This window comes from Acanthamoeba castellanii, assembly GCF_000313135.1.
Source record: "Acanthamoeba castellanii str. Neff unplaced genomic scaffold scf7180000084776, whole genome shotgun sequence".
NCBI lineage: Eukaryota > Discosea > Longamoebia > Acanthamoebidae > Acanthamoeba > Acanthamoeba castellanii.
The window spans coordinates 928952-931128 of record NW_004457586.1 but is presented as its reverse complement, the minus strand read 5'-3'; the positions used below and the strand labels follow the sequence as shown (position 1 = coordinate 931128).

At 59.0% G+C, this 2177-nt stretch overlaps 1 protein-coding gene across 1 annotated transcript; it reads right to left on the bottom strand.

Annotated features, from left to right (window-relative positions):
• Nucleotides 1–1017: 1017 nt before the first annotated feature.
• Nucleotides 1018–1874, bottom strand: ACA1_284620 (mitogenactivated protein kinase; the record flags this gene model as incomplete). Its single annotated transcript, XM_004344866.1, has 4 exons — nucleotides 1018–1235; nucleotides 1280–1460; nucleotides 1486–1602; nucleotides 1683–1874. The coding sequence occupies 4 exons, from the start codon at nucleotides 1872–1874 to the stop codon at nucleotides 1018–1020; spliced, it is 708 nt and encodes a 235-aa protein (XP_004344916.1).
• Nucleotides 1875–2177: the final 303 nt, after the last annotated feature.

Genomic DNA, 2177 nt, shown 5'->3' with positions numbered 1-2177 from the left:
AGTGGCTTTGCCTGGGGGCCGCTCAGGTTCGTGGGAATCTTGGGCAAGGGGGAAAGGGGGCGCGGCAGGTGGATGACGAGCTGTGAGTGTGGCTACTGTGCAGTGGATGGTGGCTGGCGCTGGTGGGCGCCGTCGTGTTTGCCGCGGTGCCGCTGGGCGAGTGCCTGCTTTGGCGCCAGGAGGAGGCGCTGCTGCAGGACGCTAGCTATCTACTGCCTCTTCTGCCCCACAACTACAGCACCTCCTCCCACTAACATCACACTGCGTTATGTTCAGCCAAACACCAGCAAAAAGGCTACTACACCCGCCTACTGATTGGTTGCGGAGTTAAACTTCCCCTTCTGCGATTCTTTTTTTATCATTAATTAATTTAAAGTCCCACAATCTGTGCGAGGCAGACGGTCCAAAGCTTGAAGTGGGCTTGCGTCCTGTTTGGTGATGTGGGTGTGGGCAGTCAGCTTGCAAAGATGAGTTCTACGCTACTTCGAATCCAACGTGCAGCAGTAGCAAGAGGCCCGAAGCTTCTATCGTCCGAACAGGTTGACGAATCACGATAATCATCGCAATTCCCAGGCTGGTTCGCCGTGTGCCGGCATAGGCACAGGGCGGACCGCCACTCCAACGCAGAGAGTAAACTCTGCTTCATCAACAAATCGCCGGACCGAAAGGTCAGGATCCCCCTGGACCCCAATACCCCCAACCACCGCGTGATTCGCCATCAAGCGGCCCACACCCACCTTTTTATCATCATCTAGGTCTTTTTTTTTTTTTTTGTAGTTGTTCTTGGTTTTAAAAGAGAATTAGAAATAGAAATACAATCAACTCGGGCGAACTCGGGCGGGCAGTCGTTGGGGATCTGCGGTCGCTTGCCCTCGAGCACGTCCAGCGACACGCCCATGAAGTTGCGCCCAGCGAAGGGCTCCTTGCGCGTCACCACCTCCCACATAATGATGCGAAGGAGAACACGTCGTCCGCGGATGATCTCCGGCGCCGTCCAGCAGGGCGTGCCGCACCGGGTCATGGTGGCGTTCCCTCCTTGATGCGCGCGAACCCGAAATCGGCCACCTTCACGTTCCAGTTCTCGTCCACCAGCAGGTTCGACGGCTTCAGGTCGCGGTGCACGATGGCCGGGTGGAGCGAGTGCAGGTAGTTAATGCCCAGCGCCGCCGACCGCAGCAGGTTCAGCTTCTGTTGCCAGGGGAGCTTGATCGAGTGATCGGCCAGGACAGCGAATCCTTCATGCCCTCGCCCACGACCGTCTGCACTTCGCCGCTTCCACCGCTCGACGCCGAGCCGCCCCGCAACACGGTGTCGCTGCCCTGGTCTTCCTGGTCGCCGCCTTCGCTAGACGACTTGTGGTTGGTGGCGGCGCGAGCGTCGTCCGAGCCCACAGTGACGCCACCGAAGAATCGCGCTTCGATTCCCGCCACCTTAAGCTCGTTCAGCGTACAAAGGGAAGGCTGAGTGTTGTAGGCTGGTACGTACGTCGAAGAGGGAGCCGAGGCTCATGAACTCCATGACGATGCACATATTGGGCGCTTTGGTGCACGCCGCCATGAACAGCACCACGTTGGGATGCCTCAACGAGGTCATCACCCGCACCTGCCATCGCAATGGGTTAGATCGTCAAGACTTAATGGACCATTCCTGATGATGGATGACGACGATGATGATGGCCTTACCTCTTCCTGGAAGGATCGCTCCATGTCCTTGGTGACGCGGTCGGAGGCCATGACCTTGACGGCCACCTCGGTGCCCTCCCAAGTGGCCCGGCTGACGTCGCCGAAGCCGCCCGTGCCCAGGTGCTCGCCGACTTCGAGCTCGTCGTACCGGATCTCCCAGTCGTCCTGAACCTGGCCCTTGCGCCTGATCATCACCACCAGGACCACGATCAAGGCCACCAGCCCGATGATGATCAGCACTGCGATCGGCACACCAACACCTTTTGTCACGCGTGCGACAGAAATCGCATGAGCCACCACATATCAAAAAACAAAGGCAAAGGCACGGTGTGATGTGGCGTAATGTGGTGCGCGGGTCGTACCGACGACGACGGCAATGGTGGTGTCGGAGACGCTCGAGGAGTCAACGAAATGCTCGCAGTAGGTGCCGGTCCGGCCCGACTGGCAGTCGCACCGGCTGTTGATGCAGGAGCCGGCGCTGGAGCAGAGGCGCCC